Below are 18,459 nucleotides of genomic sequence, written 5' to 3'. Positions count from 1 at the left end.
TCCTTCCTTCCTTCCTTCCTTCCTTCCTTCCTTCCTTCCTTCCTTCCTTCTTTCTTCCTTTCTTCATGGCTAAACAGAACAGTTCCTGGGGTGAAGGCCCTCTGGGAAGAAGAGGAGGAGGCTGTGACTTGCTGAGCCTGTCTGGACCCAGCCAGTCTCCAGGAAACCCAACAGAGTCCTGTGTGAAGCAGGAGGCGGAGTGTCCTGGAGAAGGCAGGGTAAGTCTCCCCAGTTTTGACATTAAAGACTGCCGTATTCTATAAGTCTGGGAGAGGCAAGGGCAGCCACGCCCCAGAGTGTGGGGGCAGAGCAGGAGACCTGCCCAGCCTTGACAGCTTCGCCTCGGGGCCGGGGTCTGTGCCAGGTGTGGGTGATGGTTGGAAGGTGTGGGCTGAATCACCAAACATGGCCCCTTAGCGGCTTCCTGTCACACCGTGGCCGTCCGTCTATGCTCTGGGACTGAGCTGGGTGAGCTGCACCAGGATAGAACCAGATGAGCTGGGCTTGGCTGAGGCCTCCCATCAAAACAGAAAGTGGGCATCGGAAGCGTTGGCATTGCCTGTCTCTGGTTTCACTAGCTGGTCCCGCTGGCCATCTCCCTGCCGGCCTCCCTGTCTTGTAATTTTTTGTCTCTGCTCCACGTGTCTCTTTCCTCTCTGAGTCTCTCTTCTCTTCTTCACGATATCCCGTCCCTGAAGTTCCCAGCTGGGGCTGATCCCCTTGTCTCTCTCCGTCTCCCTGTTTCCTGTGCCCTCCCCCACTCAAACCTTGTAGATTATTCCCCAGAAGACCTCTGTTCAGAGCTGTCTGGATGAGCAATGGAATGAGAATTAGGGTGTTGTCTCTGACCAGCCTGGCAGGTAACATTCCAGACCCCAGGAGAAAGGGAACCGTGTCTCTGGGAGCATCAAATGCACATTTTGGTTACCAGACAAGGGGTTCCTGGGGTCTGATGACTACAGTCTTGGGTTCCCTGTGAATGCTGATGTCCTCACTGTTGTTCCTGCTGACTTCATGACGGGTCCTCAAGTCTCTCTGGGAATTCGAGCTTTGAAGGTAACCTCGGGGTCCCTGGTTAATCCTCGGAACCCCATGTCCATTCACTGATCCTCCAGGAATCTGTAACATCCTCCGTAATAGCCAACCTTTTCTGGAGAATAATGAATAAATTTCTATTCGTTCCAGAAGTACACCGACAACAGACCAAAGAAACAATTCCACAAAGCCTAACTTAGTAAGTGGATGAGTTTATTGGGGTAACTTATAGAAGGAATATGGGTAAGGGATCACTCACTGGATCACAGTTTACTCCAAGGCAACTCCATCACCAAAATGCTCACCCTGTCACAGATGAAGGAGTCAGAGAGTCCCCTCTCCCCAGTGACTGTTGCTGTTTATATTACCTTTGGGAGAAGTCTTGTGAATCCTGTAAGTTTGAGGAACTCCCTGAGACTTAGAAGTTGTTAATTCCCAAGCTTTATCAGTTTTGTACTTCACGAATCTTTTTTAAAAGATTCATTTATTATTTATATAGTGTTCTGCCTCCATGTGTCCCTGCAGGCCAGAAGAGGGTACAAGATCTCACCATAGATGGTTGTGAGCCACTATGTGGTTGCTGGGAACTGAACTCAGGACCTTGGGAAGAACAGACAGTGCTCTTAACCTCTGAGCCATCTCTCCAGCCCATTGTGCTTCATGAATCTTATGGATCCTCCCTCTAGAATGGAAAGTCTCAATTCAAGAAAATGTCTATGTAACATCCCACCTTTTCCTCTGGCTTTCACAGTTTTTTTCTGACAACTCTTCCACAGTGTTCCCTCAGCCTTGCATGAAGTCACGTGATTGGCTGATTATTCTCCTTCATCCACAGCTCGGTATTAAGCTATTGTGCCACAGCAGCCATCAGTCCCAGGGTACTGAACAGTTATGAATCTCTTCAGCACACTTCCCAGTGCCAAAAAAGAAATTTCCTTCCACGGTGAACCAAAGCTGATGGACTCAAGTCCATAGGGATAATGGTTCTGAGCAGTGAGGTGTCAAGTTGGAAGATCAGGGCTGAGAAAGAAATAAGATAAAAGCAATATCTGGGACCAGGAGGTCTTGCATAAGCTGATGACTTATGACAAGCAAGTTTGCTGAGAAGTACAGCAGCCTATGGAAAATGGGGGAAATGGCCGAGGTCAGCAGAGAGCTAAGTCAGACAATGCTGGCACAGAGAGCGCGAGATATCTCAGACACGCCTTTCTTAGGGCCGAACCACAGCCCGGGGGAGAAGTTGCGTCAGCAGATTACACACTGTAACTCCTTCAAGGCCCTCGCTCTCTCCTGGCCTCGCCAAATCCCCTCTGAGACAAGGACACACAGAGCTAGTGCCACCTTTGCCTGCCCATCAAGGCCTCTGAGAACATCTTGGGTGAGCTTGTCTCCCCACAACCGGCAGCAAGAGTAAAGTGTGAGCGTGAGCAGAAATGCCTGAAGGAGCACGGCAGACTCGTCGCAGACATTGGAATAGAACAACAGGGGCGAGTTCATGCTGGCACTGCCACAGGCTTCTGCTCCAGCTTACAGTATCGGTGTGCGTTCCTCCCTGAAGAGTGAGCAGCTGCACCCACAACACTGTGCCACCAGGTGCAGCTTGTCTTGCGTGTTGGTACTGTAGCACAAGGCAGAGCAGGATTGCTGGTGAAAATTCTCTCCCAGAGGCCTGGATGACGTAGTCTAACACTATGGAAACCAGCTAGCGACCGAGTGTGGCGGCACATGCCTTTAATCCCAGCACTCAGGAGGCAGAGATAGAGCTCTGTGAATTTGAGGCCAGCCCGGTCTATAAAGTAAGTTCCAGAACAGCCAAGACTATTACACCAAGAAACCCTGTCTTGAAAAACAAAAGCAGGGGCTGGAGAGATGGCTCAGAGTTTAAGAGCACCGGCTGCTCTTCCAGAGGTCCTGAGTTCAATTCCCAGAAACCACATGGTGGCTCTCAACTATCTATAATGAGGTCTGGTGCCCCCTTCTGGAGTGCAGGTGTACATGCAGTCAGAACACTGTATACATAATAAATAAATAAATCTTTAAAAAAATGTTTAAAAAAAGAAAAAGAAAAATGAAGTTAGAGAGAGGGAGGGAAGGAAGGAAGAAAAGAAAGAAAGGGAGAGAGAGAGAGAGAGAGAGAGAAAGAAAGAAAGAAGGAAGGAAGGAAGGAAGGAAGGAAGAACGAACCAGCTAGCAGGGAGAGAGCTTCCGTCCTGGTCCCTGATTTCTCAGTGTCCTTCAACCGTAGTGTGTGGTGTCTTCAGCAGTTTACCATCTCTTTCTGCCACATAGGTAAGTGACGTCAGTATCAATGGGCTTAACGGTTTGCTGGACTTCAGGGACCTCCCTGATGATTTGAATAAGAGTGACCCTGATGGGCTCATATATTCGAATACTTAGTCGCCAGGGAATGGCACTGTTTGAAAGGACTGGAAGATTAGGAGGGTGTGGCCTCGTTGGAGGAAGTGTTGGCTTTGAAGTTTCAGAATGTAGCTCTCAGCTAACGCCCCTGCACCTTCCTGCATGACACCGCTCTTCCCGCCAGGCTAACGGAGTAAGTCTGAAACTGTGGGCAGGCTTCCAGTTAAACGCCTCTCTCTGTCACCTTGATCCCTTCCCAGACAGCGGCTAAGACAGCCTCCTTGGTCAACAGCTCGTAGGGACTAGGGGCGCTGTTCGCCCCAGTGCCGGCATTTTTACCGGCATTTTTACCGGCAGCTTAGAATCCCTACAAGTTACCTCCACTTGTGCAGGAGGCGCTCATTTTAACCCGGAACTGCTATCTCGCAGCTCTTTCTGGCTGTTTCTATAAACCTGTTTGGCATCATGTAAGGAAGCCGTGATCCGAGGGTGAGCAGGCTCTCTGAAGGGCTGCCCTCGTCCATTCCAGCTCAGTTGTCTTAGGCAGGCAGAGGGAACTAAGTTACAGTGGAGTAGGGCCAGAGCTAAGATACGGCTCAGTGGTTGAACACTCTGGCTGTCCTCCAGAGGACCCAGGTTCAATTCCCAGCAACCATGTGACAGTTTACGACCACGTGTAACTCCAGTTCTGGAGTATCTGACACCATCTTCTGGCCTCTGTGAGCAAAGCATGTCGGTGACACACAGACATGCATACCGCCAAAACACACAGACAGGTAAAATAAGAATTAATACATTTCTTAAAAATTGCCCCAGTGATGGTTCTGTGACAGTGATGTTATTTGATGTTATTTGTGGATATACACAGACAAAAAAAAAAAAAAAAAAATCTCCAGTAGCCGGGAGTGGGAGTGGTGGAGCCCACCTTTAATCCCAGCGTTTGGAAGGCAGAGGCGGGGGTACTCAGGAGTTCGGGACCAGCCTGGTTTGCATAGGGAGTTCCAGGACAGTCTGGACTATGTAGAGAGACCCTGCCTCAAAAAACTCAAAACAAAACATAGAGTGGAACATGAAAATAGCAACTGTTTTGTCAAAAAAAGAAAAGTTAGGCACAGTGCTGTAGATGGGAGCTTCTACCAGACCTGGCTCCCACGCAGAATTTAAAAAATAAATACAATAAAAATGACTCTTCAAGGGTTGGAGAGACGACGCAGCAATACAGAGCACCTGTGTTCCAGCAGAGGCCCAGGCTCACTCAGTTCCCGGCACTGAGCCTGGTCCACAGCTTGTCTGTAGGCATATGTGCGCAGCAGACATACACATGAAATGTTTGTGTGTGGGCAAAACACTCGTGCACATAAGGTAAAGTAAGTAAATCTAAAAAGGAGAGCTCCTGGCCAAATCCGGAGAGCGGGGCTCAGGAGTTAAGAGAACTTTCTCTCTCAGAGAACCCCAAGTTCAGCTCCCGTCAGGCAGCTCACAACCGCCTTTAACTCCAGCTCCCAGGGAGCCGACTCCCTCTTTTGACCCCCGAGAGGATTCACATGCATGTGTGAATATATATACACAAAACTGAAAATCTCTGGAAGGGCTTCAGGCCAGCCTATGTTACCTACCAAAACCCCATGTCAAACACACACACGCACACACTCACACACACACTCATACACATGAAACCCCTTGGACATTTTATTAGGGCCTTAGATGGAACTGGGAGTCTCTCTGCTCCCCCAGGAAGAGCTCAGATCTGGACATAGGACAAGGTGATGTCACCTTTGATCTCCATCACATCCACCCTCTGGAAGGCCTGGAACCGGTGATTGTAGTCAAAAAGGTGCTGGCCGTTGGCAAACACCTTGAATCTATCCATGCCGCAGCGGATTGACAGCTGTGGGGGAGGAGAGAGGTGAGACCCAGCGGGACCCGGGTCTGCGGGAGGCGGGGGCGGGAAGGGGTCTCCCCCAAGACTCACATCAAAGAACTGCCCAGGGCCAAATGGATTGTAGGAGACCTTCCTCTCCTCCGAGCCCCACGAGCCATTCATAAAGCTGTTTCGAACCACACCCTCGCCTATTCGGGGGTTTATGTGAAGAGCTATGTCCCCGGACAACCCCACCTTGAAGTTGATGATAAAGCTGAAGACAAATAAGGTGTTAAATGGGGTCCAATATCTGAGGCTCCATGAGAGGAGGGCTGGGCCTGCATCCCCGGGTCTGAGGGAGGAGGAAGAGGGCTGGGCCTGCACCCCTGGTCTGAGGAAGGAGAAGGAGGAGGGCTGGGCCTGGACCCCTGGTCTGAGGGAGGAGGAGGAGGGCTGGGCCTGCACCCCTGGTCTGAGGGAGGAGGAGGAGGAGGGCTGGGCCTGGACCCCTGGTCTGAGGGAGGAGGAGGAAGGCTGGGCCTGCACCCCTGGTCTGAGGGAGGAAGGCTGGGCCTGGACCCCTGGGTCTGAGGGAGGAGGAGGACTGGGCCTGGACCCCTGGTCTGAGGGAGAAGGCTGGGCCTGGACCCCTGGTCTGAGAAAGGAGGAAGGCTGGGCCTGGACCCCTGGTCTGAGGGAGAGCCCCACTTCAGCCTGGCGCTTACTTCCTGGCTGTGGGAAGTATGTAGCCCTTGACTATGATGGTTCTCCGGACTGTGAGCCCGCCTGGAAGGGCCCCCACATATGGCACAGGCTGTAGAAAAAGAACAGTCTCTGATTGGAGAAGCCAGCTCCACCGCCACGTTTTCGCATCTTGCCCGTGAACTGTCCCCAACCGTACCTCCTCCTGAACCCTGACCAGCACCCCCAGACCGGCAGCCCGCACGCAGTCTCCCCCTCCTGGGCTCCCCAATTCCCTGCTCCCCTTTAACTTGTCCTCAGAGAGCCGCTAGCCCCTGCAACAGCATACCGGATTGAAGACTGGGGGTCCCATCATAACCTACAAAGAAAGGGCTATCACAGCACCTCTGACACATCCCTCAGCCCACAGGTCTCCATCCCTCTCCCCGCCCCTCCCCGAGCCCACCTCGCCCCTCCCCGAGCCCACCTCGCCCCTCCCGCTTACCGGCAGGCTGTTCATGGGTGGAGGGTTGTACCCGGGTGCCTACAGGGCAGACAGGAGAGTGATGAGGGAAGGCGGGTCCTCTGCGAGTCCCTCCTCTGCCATTAGCCCTCCACCTCTTCGGAAACCGTCCACCCCTCAGCAGGTACTCACAGGGTACGGGTACGCCGGGATAGTCATGGGGTAGTCTGTGCCCTGCAGGTACAGAGAGGAAAGGAGGTCACAGCCGGGCCCGGGGTTCTAGACTGCCAGCGCGGAGCAGAATCCCGGGCTGCCCTCGGTACTCGGTGTTCAGCCCTGCTGTGCTGAGGGACCAGCGGAGCCTCGGTGGCTTTAGGAAGCGCCTGGTAAATTCTACTCTTTGTGTCCCCCGCCCACAACCTTGTGTCCAGGCCCCCATGCACCTCTTGCCTCCCCCTAGCCTACAATCAGTCTAGGAAGCAGAATTTGAGAGGCAAGTGGGAGCCTAGTTCTTCCCTGGCCTGAGGTGACCGAGGTCCTGTCTGTCACCCTATTTCCCGCTTCACACACCCAAATCTAGAGCAAGGCGCGGTCCTGGGGCCAGCCGAGTTCCCGTCTAGCAGGCCCTCTGCGGTCTTCGCTCACATTTCTTCCAGTGGCTGTGGCTCGGCTCTCCTGGAGCCACAGTTCTGTGCAGATGTATTCTTCATCCGGAACCCCTTCCCTCCCTCATCACTTTCTGTTTTGTTGTTGTTAGTTTTTTGTTTGGTTTGTTTTGTTTGGTTTCCTGTGTAGCCCTGGCTGTCCTGGAACTCACTTTGTAGACCAGGCTGCCCTCAGACTCACAGAGATCTTCCTGCCTCTGCCTCTGCCTCTGCTGATAATGAAGGTGTGTACCACCATAGAGCTGTAGAGATGATTCAGCGGTTAAGAGGTCCTGAGTTCAATTCCCAGCAACTGCATGGTGGCTCACAACCATCTATAGTGAGATCTGGTGCCCTCTTCTGGCCTGCAGGTGTACATGCAGGATGAACATTATATAAATAAAAACATACATAAATCCTCACTAAAAAAAAAAGGTGTGTGCCACCATGCCTGACTTTGTTTTTTTTTTTTTATCTCCTATTCCAAAATCCCTAATCTCTCTGTCTCTCAGCGCGCGCGCGCGCGCGCGCGCGCACACACACACACACACACACACACACACACACACATGTGTCAGGTCTTGATATGTGGCTCAGGCCGGTCGTTTTGCAGCGAGCATCCTGCCTCCGCATCCTGATGCTGCTGGGATCAGGCAGGGGTCACCGTGCTGGGCTAGATTCCATGTTTGACGTCCACGCTCTGCTGATGACTGTGCAGCTGAACCTGTTCCTTCTCTCCTCTGGGTGGTGAACTCATCTTTTGGATTCATCACTTGTCAAAGAACAGGCTGATCCTCTTTAATTTTTATTTTTAAAATGTTTACCTGCTAAACGTATGTGTATGTGCTAAAGTACGAATCTGTGCTCCATGTGTGTGCAGAGCCTGTGGGGGTCAGAGGAGGGTTTAGACCCCCTGAAACTAGAACTACAGATGGTTGTGACCCTATCAGGAGTGGGACCTGAACCCAGATCCTTCTGGATTTCTTTTCTTTTCTTTTTGTTTTATTGTTTTGTTTTGAAAAAAAGGTCTCTCTGTGTATGCAGCCGTGGCTCACTAGACTCACTTTGTAAACTAGGCTGGCCTCGAATTCTCAGAGATCCGCCTGCTTCTGCCTCTGCCTCCCAGAGTGCTGCTCCCAGCTCTTGTGGGTTTTTTTCAAGACAGGGTCTCACTCTATAGCCCTGGCTGTCCTGGAGCTCACTATGTAGACTGGGCTGGCCTTGAACTCACAGAGATCCACCTGCCTCTGGTTCTCAAGTACTGGGATTAAAGGCGTGTGCCCCCATCACCCTGTACTGTGAGGCTCTTCCCCGACATCCCTCCAGCCCCCCTCCCCTGGATGATAGCTTTGGGCTTTTGTTGCCTACCGGGTTGGTATTGAGAAAGAAACTCAGGAATTCATCTCCCACCCTAAGTTAGCTTACTATAGCCGAGCCGAGCTCCTCGTTGGGGTGCTGGGCAGGTGCCCTACCATTGAGCAAGTTTCAACTTGAGACTCTGGAAGCGGCAGGCCGCTTTGTTGCTGTGGGGGTGTGTCCTTGGCTTTTCGAAGGCTGTGTACTACCGGGGTGCGGGGCTTCTGGTACAGGGACCCGTGCTTTCTTGGCTTTCGGAGCTATCTCCTCTGGCCAAGTTCCGAGACAATTGCACCAAATTACACTCTGAACAGCCGTGTGGGAGCTGTGCCAGCAAGCGACACGTCTGCCCATGGGCCCGGTGGTGCTGCAGCATGCCCCGACGGCTCTGCAGCGGCCAGTCAGGGTGGCTCTGCTTCCCGGGTGACTGCTGCCTTAAGCAGCCTCTCCTGGATTTGTCTGCTAATCCTCAACACTTGACTCTTCCACTGCTTTTCTCACTCTGGTGACTGGGTTTACACACCTCTCCTCCTGGAAGGCCTTCTCCACCAAGCCAGATCCTACCTGTGGATGCTCAGGACACCTCCTCTGAGTCTTCTGCCTGAGCCTCCTTATCTCGACCCTGCCCCTCCCTCTACTGTACCCCTTCTTGCGGTCCTGTCTTTGGGAGCCATGCCTGTCTGCTCATATGTCTATCTTCCTGGTGGACCATCCTGGTCACCGCTGGGTCCCAAAGGAACTCGGAGTGGGAACCCAGTAACGAATGTGAGACTGAGTCAAACAGGCAAACGAGGAGACACTCCGTACCGGATACGGGGCTGGGGCAGGCTGGCCTCCGAGGAAGTTGATCGCCTGGAGTTCCAGGTCCCCATCCACCTGCAGATGGGTGACCATCTGTAAGGGCAGCCTGTGCTCATACTCATAGAAGGGGTCTCCGTTTACCATGACCTGGAGGGCAGAGAGGAGGCATGAGACAGCAGCACCATGGCTGGCACGGGACTTGGGGAAGGAAGAAATGGATTGCATCTACTCATTCAGTGTGTGTGTGTGTGTGTGTGTGTGTGTGTGTGTGTCCACAGACGTGCAGTGAACACGTGTGCGAAACTATGCGCCAGCCGAGGTCAGCCATGGTCAGCCATGCATGCTGTACTCAGTACCATCTATCTACCTTGGTTTTTGAAACAGGCTCTCTCACCGAGCCTGGCAGTTGTCAAGGGGGCTAGGCTAGCCGGCTGCAAGCCCCGAGGATCCCTGTCTGGGCCTCCCCAGAGCTGGATTTCAGGCCTGCTGCCCCTCCCGCAGCCCGCTGCCTGGGAAGCGCCCGTGTCACATGGTCAGGGTGGAACTCAGGTCTGAAGCTTGCGCCTCAGCGGCCAGCACTCTCTAGGGGGAGCCATTTCCCCAGGCCCGAAGGAGCTTCTTGATTTGAAGTCCAGAGTATTTGCAGGGTTCTGGGAGAGCCTCACAGGTGGGAAAACTTAGGGACCAGAGCACAAACTGACATTCAAAGTCAGCTCACAGTGGTGGCCGCCTGGAAGGAGGGCTGCAGGGAGGGGAGGGCTTCAGGGAGGGGAGGGCTTCAGGGAGGGGAGGGCTGGAGAGAGAGGGGCTGCAGGAAGGGGGCTGCAGGGAGCAGGGCTCAGACCTTGTAGTGCTCCGCCAAGACCATGAACACCAGCTCGAAGTGGCTGCCCCTCTGGAAGGGCATGCTCTTCTTCCTCTCCTCTTTGCCCCACTGCCCGCTTTGCTTCGTGTTGAAGACCACCTTGTCCCAGCCATCGAAGCGGGGATTGAAGTGGAAGGCAATGTCTGCCTCGTCGTCCTGCCCCACAGCAAAGTTCACGTGGAACCTGGGGGCACGAAGGGCTGGTTCAAAGGGCCGCCTGCCTGCCGGGCGCCGTGCCGCCCTCCACAGCGAGCTCTGACCTCGCTCACCCAGCTGGAGGAGGTGAGTCCCTGAGTTCCTGTGCAGAGCCCCGTGCCCACCCCCCTTTCTCCTCCTCACAGCCTCTTCAACGATGGGGCAAGTCAATGAGAGAAAGACTCTTTCTTTTCTCATTTTTCCCTTTGGCGGGTGGAGGGTGGGGGACAGTGTAGCCCAGGCTGGCCTCTCACTGTGGTCTTCCTGCCACGGCTGAGGCCGAGGGAGTGCAGGGCTCTCAGGCACACACCACAGGAGGGCAGAGGTCTTTGTCCTGCCCACCGCCCCGGGGTTAGGTGTGGTGTTTAACACCAGACAAAGAGGCAGGAATGGGGGTGCTGGAGGGACCCCTCCCCCATGCAACCGACCCAGGGAAAGGTGGGCCTCACACTCACTGGCCAGCCAGCCTAACCAACGCGCTCTGGGGCCCAGGGGGAGGTTCCGGCCCGGGAGGCACCGGGTAGGCCAGCTGCGGGGACGCGTCTTTACTCCAGGGAGGCAGAGCGGCCAGTGCCCTAGAGCCCAGCCCGGTCTACGCGGGAAGGCCCGGGCAGGCCAGCGCCACAGGGCAAGCCCGCTGGCTCGGACCAGGTGACACCTGAGGTTGGCCTCTGCCCTCCACATGCACACACACACTGCACACACACATGTTCTCACACACACACACACCTGTGCACACACACAAAGACGGTGCCTGATGAACACACCCGAGGCTAACCTCTGCCTGACACACACATGCCCTCTCACGCGCACTCGCACACACGTACACACACTCTTCGCGCGCACACACACACACACACACTCTGCACACACATGCACACTAAAAACAATAAGGAAATAAGGAGCCCGGGACGCTCAATTACCAGGTTGAAGCAAGGAAAGCCAAGCCTTCGTGGGCGGACCGTTCCCTTTGCACGCTGAACCCTGACAATCATCTTACAGAAGGGAAGCTGAAGCCCAGCGAGGCCCCCAGCGAGGCCCGGACGCTCTCTGAGCCACACAGTTGCTGAGTGGCCCCCACAGCGGGGCGGGGGGGTGCCTCAGCGTGCGACTCTGGCCTTGTGAGCCTACTCTCTCAAATCTGTCACCTCGGGGTGGTGGTCCAGCCGTGGGGCCGCATGGTGACCTCTCCTAGCCAACCTCCATGCGACCCGCTCAGCCCCTTCTGCAGAGCCCTCCCCTGCTTTCTTTCTTCACCCTCCTTTCTGTCCCCACAGGCCATCTGTGCCCCCAGAAGCAGCCAGAGGGACCTGTGAACACTGGGTTCCTGCTCCCTGCGGTGCCCGGCAGCAGGTAGGGCGAGCGGGGTGGGGGTGGGGGCGGGGGCGGCTCACCGCCTCATGTTCTCCTTGGCCATCCCCTGGATGTAGACGGACATCCCGATGCTGAGGCCGCCTGGGATGGGACTCTTGTACGGCAGGGTCTGCAGAGGGGGGTGAGGAGCATCAGAGCCGGCCCGCCCTCCCCTCGAACCCTTCAGCAGGGAGGGGAAACTCGGGGTGAGGGGCCGGGGAAGAGGGGGTGCGGGCCCAGCGGGCGACTCACTGGGTTGTAGGCGGGCTGGTAGCCGGGGGCTGGGACATAGGCCATCTTGAGCCTCTGGGTTGAGAGCGTGTCCTGAGAGAGGAGAGGGAGTGAGAAAGGGCCGGCGGGGTGCAGCGGCCCTTATAGCACAGGGCGAGGCTGCCAGGGAGAGGTCTCCAGGCTCCCCTCCTGGCAGCGTGCTGACCCTCCCAGGTCCCCCGCAACGAGGAAGGATCCGTGGACTTTGTCCTTTCAAGGCTTTATCGGAACCATAAAGCCCTGCCCTGAGGACTGTTGGCAGAGGGAGGGAGGGTGGGGTGGGCAGGGCAGGGGCTGGGCCACAGGAAATGCATGGACAGGTGGGCAGTAGTGGCAGGCCAGAATGACAGGAGAGAACCCATGTGTCTCCTGACCCCACACCCTGGAGGCCAGGCTTAGTACACACAGCTGGGGCCACAGGTTCTGGGTTCCAGTTCCTTCCGCCCTCGCCGCTTCCCGGCTCTCCAGAGTCAGCACCTCCTCGTGGTTTGCCCACCTGTGATGTGGTTAACTGGATAGTACCCCCATCATGAATTCTTGAAATAAACTCACAAAGCGGTCGCTGGCACTGGCAACCCCCGCCCGTGGAAGGTTGAGGCAGAATTGCTGCAAGTCTGAGGTTAGCTTCGTTGACCGAATGCGTGCCCGGCCCGCAGGAAACCCTGGGTTTATAGCCAGCACCACATACACTGAGTGTGCTGATGTGTGCCCGATTCCAAGGTCCCCAGCCAGGACGTTCCAGGGGGGGCTCAGTCACCCACCACCAGACAGGGAACTCAGGCCAGGTGGGCTGCACGAGCTCCTGACCCAAAAACAAACAAGTCAAACCCAAGGGCAAACCAAGAATGTGCCACTAATCCCAGCACTCGGGACGCAGGGGCACAATTATCTGCAAGCTCAGGGCAGCCTGGTCTGCAGAGCAAGGCCCTGCCTTAAAAAATAAAACATGAAAGCCAGGCATGGTGGCAGTGACTTCAATCCCAGCAGTTAGGAGACGGAGGAAGGCAGCCCTCTGAGAGGTCGAGGCCAGCCTGGTCTGCATAGTCTGGGACGGCCAGAGCTACGTAGAAAGACTGTCTCAAAAATAAGAGAAGCCAGGGGATGGCGCACGCCTGTGATCCCCGTACTTGGGAGGCAGAGACAGGCAGATCACTGTGAGTTTGAGGCCAGCCTCCTCTACAAAGCGAGTTTCAGGACAGCCAGGGCTACACGGAGAAACCCTGTCTCGAAAACCTAGACACCTCAGGCTGAGGACGGCAGCTAAGAGCACCAGCTACCCTCCCACGGAGCAGGACTCACACAGTGGCTTCTATCTGTAACTTCCGTCCCAGGAACCCAGCACCCTTTTCTGGGCCCCTGTGGGTGACGCGCGCGTGTGCGGCGCATACGTACAGGCCAAACACCCATGGTGCTGGGGATTGCCACCCAAGGCTGAGGCACACACTGGAGACACCCAGACACGGCCCAAAGTAAAGCCAAGACAGCGGAAAAGAGCTCAGAGGCCGAGCCTGGGATGTGTGGCTTCCTACACCCATTCCAAACACAAATCCAGAACGCTGAGATTATTCATGGGTAACAAAACCCACAGTAAAAAAAAAAAAAAAAAAATACACACACACACACACACACACACACATATGCAGTCAGGCAGATGTGGTGATGAACATCTGTAAATAGGAGTCCAAGGTCATTCTCAGCTACACATCGAGAGTCTGTGGCTAAAAGGGGGGGGGGGGGCAGCAAGGAACTAGGAAGGAGAAAGAAACGAGGGAGGCAGCTGGCTCAGGACTGGGAGCAGTGAGCTCAGCCCAACCCCAGAACCCTCTGTGGGGCGCCATGCTGTGCCGTGCCCCAGCTCACTTGGTGGGGGCCCGGCGCAGGGAACAGGTGTGGCCTTCCAGCCTTCTCCTTGCACACTTCCTCTTGGCCCAGTGAGCAGCCTGCCAGCCTCCGCAGCTGCCGTCCTTGGGGCCGGGAAGGCCCCACCCACTGCAGCGAAGACACCGTGCCGTGTTCAAACTTTATTGTTCACAGCCGTGTTCAAGCGCTAGCATTCACAGTGAAGGTAAGGCCCGGACCGAAGCCTAAAGCCATACACTGGAGACCACGCTGGAGAAGCCGGCCACTCTGACCTCACTGGGCCTTCCTCCGTCAGGGCCTGGAAGGCGCTCAGAGCTTGGAGAAAGTGACGTTTTTGGGGTCCTTCTTCTCCATGGCTGCCTGGACTGACTTCATGATGTCCTGGGTCTGCAGCATGCTCATGTTCCAGGTGGCCTGGAAAGAAGGGCAGCCGGGCAGGGCACCAGTCAGAGGCGGTGTGTGTACCCGCAGGTGCCAGAGCACCAGTCAGGGGCGGTGTGTGTACCCGCAGGTGCCCCCCCAGCAGAACGATCCCCCGAGCCCAGCGGCTCCACCTGGCCATAGGCAGGGCCTTACCATGTAGTCAAGGCTCTCATCCACAGAATGGTTTCGGGAGTAGACTAGATTGACTTTTGACCCCTGCACAGCCACAGGGCTCTTGCTGGAAATATCAGCGGCCAGGGCAAAGGCTGCATTCAGCATGAGGTCCTTATCTGGGAACACCCGGCTGCCGGGGAAAGGAGTAGGTGAGGGGAACACCCTCCCACTCCCCTCTGCATGGCCAGGTGGCCTCACAGAGCAAACAGGAAACCCCAGACAAAGGGCCCAACCACCCACCGTGTGATGTTCGGAGGAAGAAACGGAAGAAACGGCTGCCCTGAGAAAGACCATTTGGTCTCTGGAGTGAGAATACAGGGGACCACACGAGCCCCGACCTCACCCCGATGGCCCTGTGCGCCTCCCCTCCCATCGGCCAGCCAGTCAGGGTCCTACCTGACCAGCCCACTGTCCAGGGCCTCATCAGCCATCATCTTGCGAGCGGTGAAGGTCAGCTCGTTGACGAGGCTACAGGAGAAGAGGGCAGATGAGGGACCCCGTCATCCGGTCTGGAAGAAGCTGGGCTGACCCTCCTCCACAGGTCACCCCGCTCACCTCTGGTTCCCGATGACCTTGGGCAGTCGCTGCAGGGTCCCCACGTCGGCGGCCAGGCCCACGTCCACCTCCTAGAGGGAAGTGCTCGGCAGTGCTTGCTTTGCGCCTGCTATCATCCCCCGGGCAAGCTCAGGGCCTCACGCACTGCCCACGGAGGCTTTCCCACCTCCAGCTCAGATAGCCTCGGGATGCGGTCACTACCCGGCCCTCCCTGCTGCTCACATGGCCCTTCCCAGAACCCCAGGCTCCTTCCACCCCCTACCCTCTCAGGCACAGCCAGCCGCAGTCCCCAAACTCTGTACTGCAGACCACCAGCTCACGGATGGGAGCGCCCACAGTGACATCCTCTACAAAGAAGGCTGTTTCTCCTTTTGGCGCTGGGCAGGGCCGACTCAGAGCTTTCTCTCACCCATGCCCTGGACCACTGAGCTTCCTACACCCGCAGCGCCGGCCTCCATTCTGACAGGGTCTCACTGTGTGGCCCAGGTTGGTCTGTGTGCCGGCCAGAGTTTACTGTCGGGCTGCCAGAATCTAGAGCTGGCCTCTGGGAGTGTCGGCAAGGTACTATGTTGACTGCATGAATTGATGCAGCTAGGTGGAATCGTGGGGTGGGCTGGGCTGGGCACCAACCTTCACTGCCCTCTCTTGACTGCAGAGGGGAGGTGAGCAACGGCTTCAGGCTCCTACTGCCTTGACTTCCCCGCTGTGATGGACTGTACGTACATACCTTGAACCGTGGGCTAAAATAAGCCCTTTCTCTGTTAAGTTGCTTTTCCAAGTATTTTATCACAGTAACAGAAGAAAGAAACCATAACGCCCCACCGCTCACGCAATAGCCCAGGCTGCCTTAGGCACCTGTCACTCACGGTAGCTAGAGCCTGAGCTTCCTTAGTCTCCGGGGTGCTGAGACTATGGCTGTGCCTCTCCACACCCAGCCTTTGCCTGAGCCTTGTTTCCTAAGGTTTGGTTCTGACACCTTCTTCCGGGAAGCCCTCAGGACGGGCGGCCTTGGCCTGCACTATCCCTGCTCTGCCCCATTCTGTGGCCGCCCAGCACTGCAGGGGTTCGGGCAGTCAGGAGCTCAGGGAAGCAGCTCACCTTGATCTGGAAGAAAGCATCCTGGGCACAGTAGCGAATGTCACAGGCTGAGATGAGATCCACACCTGGGGGGAAAAGGGGACCACGAATAACGACAGGAGCCAACCCCTCCTCCAGAACGTGGGGCCGAACCGGGAGAACCAAGTCTAATCAGCAACGGCTGAGCCAAGGCCACTGGCCGGGGGGGGGGGGGGCAGCACCCTCTCCGTGAGCTGGCACCCATGTGGTAGCCAGTGACACAGACTCACCTCCGCCAATGCAGCCTCCGTGAATGGCAGCGATCACCGGCTTGGGGCACTGGGACAGGCAAGGAGAACTGGGGTCAGAGCTGGCAGAGGAGGGCAGGCGGAGGGGGCCACCCAGCCCTCAGCGTCACCTTCTCGATGACAGTGAAGGTCTTCTGGTACTGGCTGATGAGGTCTCGGAGGTACCAGGCGATGCGGGCCGCATCGTCGCCCGAGGGCTGCAGGAACTCTGAGGCCATGTCCACGAGGTCAATACCTGAGGAGGCGGCAGGAGGGCTCCCTTAGTCAGCTTTCCCCGCCCCACCTACTACCCCAGGCAGGGCTAGGAACCGGGAGCTGTGGTCCAAACAAAACATGGCCACGGCAGAGGAGGAAACTGGAGAAGGTCTCAGGGGACCGGGGATTCCTGGGGGCACCACACGTGGTGTGTCGGTTTCTCTGTGCCGCTCAGGCTAGGCTCCATCTGGAGTCTCGGCTCAGGTTCCCCACATTCCCAAGACCAGCTACACACTTCTCCGTGAACAGTAAGCCATTCCCACGCATAGCTAGGGGGAGCTGTGAGCCTCCCAACCCACGCGGAATAAATGTGAAGTCTTAGCTGGTCTGTAGCTGAACACTTGCTTAGAATTGGCCAGTGGGGTGGAAGGCCTGGCTCTGTGCTAAAGCATTTACTGAGAATTCACGGGTGCAGACGTGGGGGTGTGGCCCAGGGGTGGAGCGCTGGCCTAGACTCCCCCACTGAGGGGCCTGTGGTGTGCTCAGTACTGGTACTTTCCTAGAACGCAGGAGCCTTGCATTTACATAACACAGTTATGTTTATCTTCAATGGGTTAAAAACCAAACCAGAGCAGGGCATAGTGGTGCAGGCCTGTAATCCCAACACTCTGTTCGGGAGGCGGGGGGTGGGAATGGAGGGGAGGGATCTCTGTGAGTTCGAGACCAGCCTGGTCTACAAAGTGAGTCCAGGACAGCCAAGGCTACACACAGCTAAGGCTAAACCCTGTCTCAAAAAACCAAAACCAACCAACCAACCAACCAACCAACCAACCAACCAATCAACCAAATGAAATAAAAACAAACAGAAATCCAGGCATGATGTCCCAAGCCTTTAATCCTAGTACTTGGGAGGCAGAGGCAGGCATATCTCTGTGAGTCTGAGGCCAGCCTGGTTTTTACAAAGGAAGTTCTAAGACAGCCAGGGCTACACAGTGAAACCCAGTCTCAAAAACCTATAATAATAATAATTATAATAATAATAATATTATTATTATATACACAAACCTGGGGATGGAGAGATGGCTCAGCCATCAAGAGCACTGGCTAAGCCAGTTGCGGTGGCTTGCCTGTAATCTCAGTACTCGGAGAGGCAGAGGCAGGCATATCTCTGTGAGTTCGAGGCCAGCCTGGTCTACAAAGAGAGTCCAGGACAGCCAAGGCTACAGAAGTGAAACCCTGTCTTGAAAAACAAAACAAAACCAACACTGGCTGCTCTCCCAGAAGAGCTGGGTTCAAACTCCAGCACCACATGGCAGCTCACAACTGTAACTCCAAGGTCCGACCCCCTCCCACAGACATACACCCAGGCTAAACACCAATGCACATAAAATAAAAAATCAATTAAAAATACATAGTCCCTTCTATGACCTCCCCAGCCCTGGACTATAATGAGAATTTTGGAATCTCTCCAGGGGGCTGGAGAGATGGCTCTCCCAAAGGGCCCGGGGTTCAATTCCCAGCACCCACATGGCAGCTCACAACTGTCTGTGATCCCAATTCCAAGGGATCAGATACCTTCACACTAATGCACAGAAAATGAAATTTAAAAAAAGAAAAAAGAAAACATTATAGAATATGTTTTTGTTCTAATCCCAGGCATGGGGTATGGGGCTGCTTTGCAGCTGACTATGATTTGCCCTGTGCTCTAGCAGAGGTGTGGTTTTGCCAGCTGCAGATAGGTTCTGTGATTGTGTGACGTCTGGAATTCTGGAGACTTTTCAGAGGGCCCTATAAATGCTAGGGCCCTGAGAGATGTGGTTTGTTGTTGTTGGGTTGTTGGCTGCAGTTTGTTAAGTAGTAGTGCACAAAGAAGAAACGAGAAGGAGGAGGAAGAAAAGGAGGGGGAGGAGGAGGGGGAGGAGGAGGAGGAGGAGGAGGAGGAGGAGGAGGAGGAGGAGGAGAAGAAGAAGAAGAAGAAGAAGAAGAAGAAGAAGAAGAAGAAGAAG

The 18,459-nt window shown here is 55.4% G+C and overlaps 2 protein-coding genes across 2 annotated transcripts in view; both read right to left on the bottom strand.

Moving 5' to 3' along the window:
* Positions 1-5,058: 5,058 nt before the first annotated feature.
* Positions 5,059-13,218, bottom strand: Lgals4 (galectin 4). Its single transcript, XM_055594799.1, has 10 exons — positions 11,865-13,218; positions 11,654-11,742; positions 10,044-10,248; positions 9,206-9,346; positions 6,591-6,632; positions 6,441-6,479; positions 6,285-6,314; positions 5,980-6,068; positions 5,366-5,528; positions 5,059-5,281 (listed from the first exon to the last, which is right to left on the bottom strand). Exons 1-10 carry the CDS (start codon positions 11,907-11,909, stop codon positions 5,135-5,137), a joined length of 990 nt encoding a protein of 329 aa, XP_055450774.1. The 5' UTR covers positions 11,910-13,218; the 3' UTR covers positions 5,059-5,134.
* Positions 13,219-13,890: 672 nt separating this feature from the next.
* Positions 13,891-18,459, bottom strand: part of Ech1 (enoyl-CoA hydratase 1) — an 11,203-nt gene continuing 6,634 nt past the window's right edge. The window contains exons 4-10 of the mRNA XM_055594801.1: positions 16,369-16,493; positions 16,241-16,289; positions 15,993-16,057; positions 14,895-14,965; positions 14,736-14,807; positions 14,319-14,469; positions 13,891-14,156 (exon numbers count right to left, since the gene is read on the bottom strand). Coding sequence (XP_055450776.1) covers positions 14,052-14,156; positions 14,319-14,469; positions 14,736-14,807; positions 14,895-14,965; positions 15,993-16,057; positions 16,241-16,289; positions 16,369-16,493 — 638 coding nt within the window. The 3' untranslated portion in view covers positions 13,891-14,051. The remainder of the gene's footprint in view (positions 14,157-14,318; positions 14,470-14,735; positions 14,808-14,894; positions 14,966-15,992; positions 16,058-16,240; positions 16,290-16,368; positions 16,494-18,459) is intronic.

Source organism: Psammomys obesus, unplaced genomic scaffold, assembly GCF_907164565.1.
Source record: "Psammomys obesus unplaced genomic scaffold, mPsaObe1.curated_primary_1811, whole genome shotgun sequence".
Taxonomy (NCBI): domain Eukaryota; kingdom Metazoa; phylum Chordata; class Mammalia; order Rodentia; family Muridae; genus Psammomys; species Psammomys obesus.
The sequence above is the reverse complement of the archived record's forward strand: the minus strand, read 5'-3'. Positions and strand labels throughout refer to the sequence as shown.